The 807-nt window shown below is 67.0% G+C and overlaps 1 protein-coding gene across 1 annotated transcript in view; it reads left to right on the forward strand.

Moving 5' to 3' along the window:
* Positions 1-230, forward strand: part of LOC113981508 (histone-arginine methyltransferase CARM1-like) — a gene marked incomplete at its 3' end in the record, with an annotated part of 3081 nt that extends 2851 nt beyond the window's left edge. The window contains exon 3 of the mRNA XM_027708912.1: positions 140-230. Coding sequence (XP_027564713.1) covers positions 140-230 — 91 coding nt within the window. The remainder of the gene's footprint in view (positions 1-139) is intronic.
* Between the last annotated feature and the right edge of the window lie 577 nt (positions 231-807).

Genomic DNA, 807 nt, shown 5'->3' on the forward strand with positions numbered 1-807 from the left:
GGGTGGGACGAACCCTGAGGTTGGGAATTCTGAGTGGGATGAACCCCGGGGTCGGGAATCCCGGGTGGGATGAACCTGGGGGGGTCACGGGGAGGATGATTCCAGGTCCAATCCCGGTTTTTCCCTCCCCCAAATGCAGGGAACATGTTCCCCACGATCGGGGACGTTCACCTGGCCCCGTTCACGGACGAGCAGCTCTACATGGAGCAGTTCACCAAGGCCAACTTCTGGTGGGGGCTCCAGGGGGGCCCTGACCCCAAAATCTTCCCCCAGAGGGGGGCCCTGACCCCAAACTCTGCCCCTGACCCCAAACTCTGCCCCAGGGGGGCCCTGACCCCAAACTCTGCCCCAGGGGGGCCCCTGACCCCAAACTCTGCCCTGGGGGGGCCCCTGACCCCAAACTCTGCCCCGGGGGGGGCCCTGACCCCAAACTCTGCCCCAGGGGGGGCTCTGACCCCAAACTCTGCCCCGGGGGGCCCTGACCCCAAACTCTGCCCCAGGAGGGCCCTGACCCCAAACTCTGCCCCGGAGGGCCCCTGACCCCAAACTCTGCCCTGGAGGGGGCCCTGACCCCAAACTCTGCCCCAGGGGGGGCCTGACCCCAAACTCTGCCCCGGGGGGGGTGGGACAGTGCCAACGCCTTCCCCTGCCCAGCTGGGAATGGGATTCCAGCCCCTTTCCCTGCCCCACTGGGAATGGGATTCCAATCCCTTCTCCTGCCCAGCTGGGAATGGGATTCCAGCCCCTTCCCCTGCCCCGCTGGGGACGTGATCCTGACCCCATCCTGTGCCCTGGGGGTGAAAATCC

This window comes from Neopelma chrysocephalum, unplaced genomic scaffold (assembly GCF_003984885.1).
Source record: "Neopelma chrysocephalum unplaced genomic scaffold, ASM398488v2 Primary Assembly neopelma1_96604, whole genome shotgun sequence".
NCBI classification, from domain to species: Eukaryota; Metazoa; Chordata; class Aves; order Passeriformes; family Pipridae; genus Neopelma; species Neopelma chrysocephalum.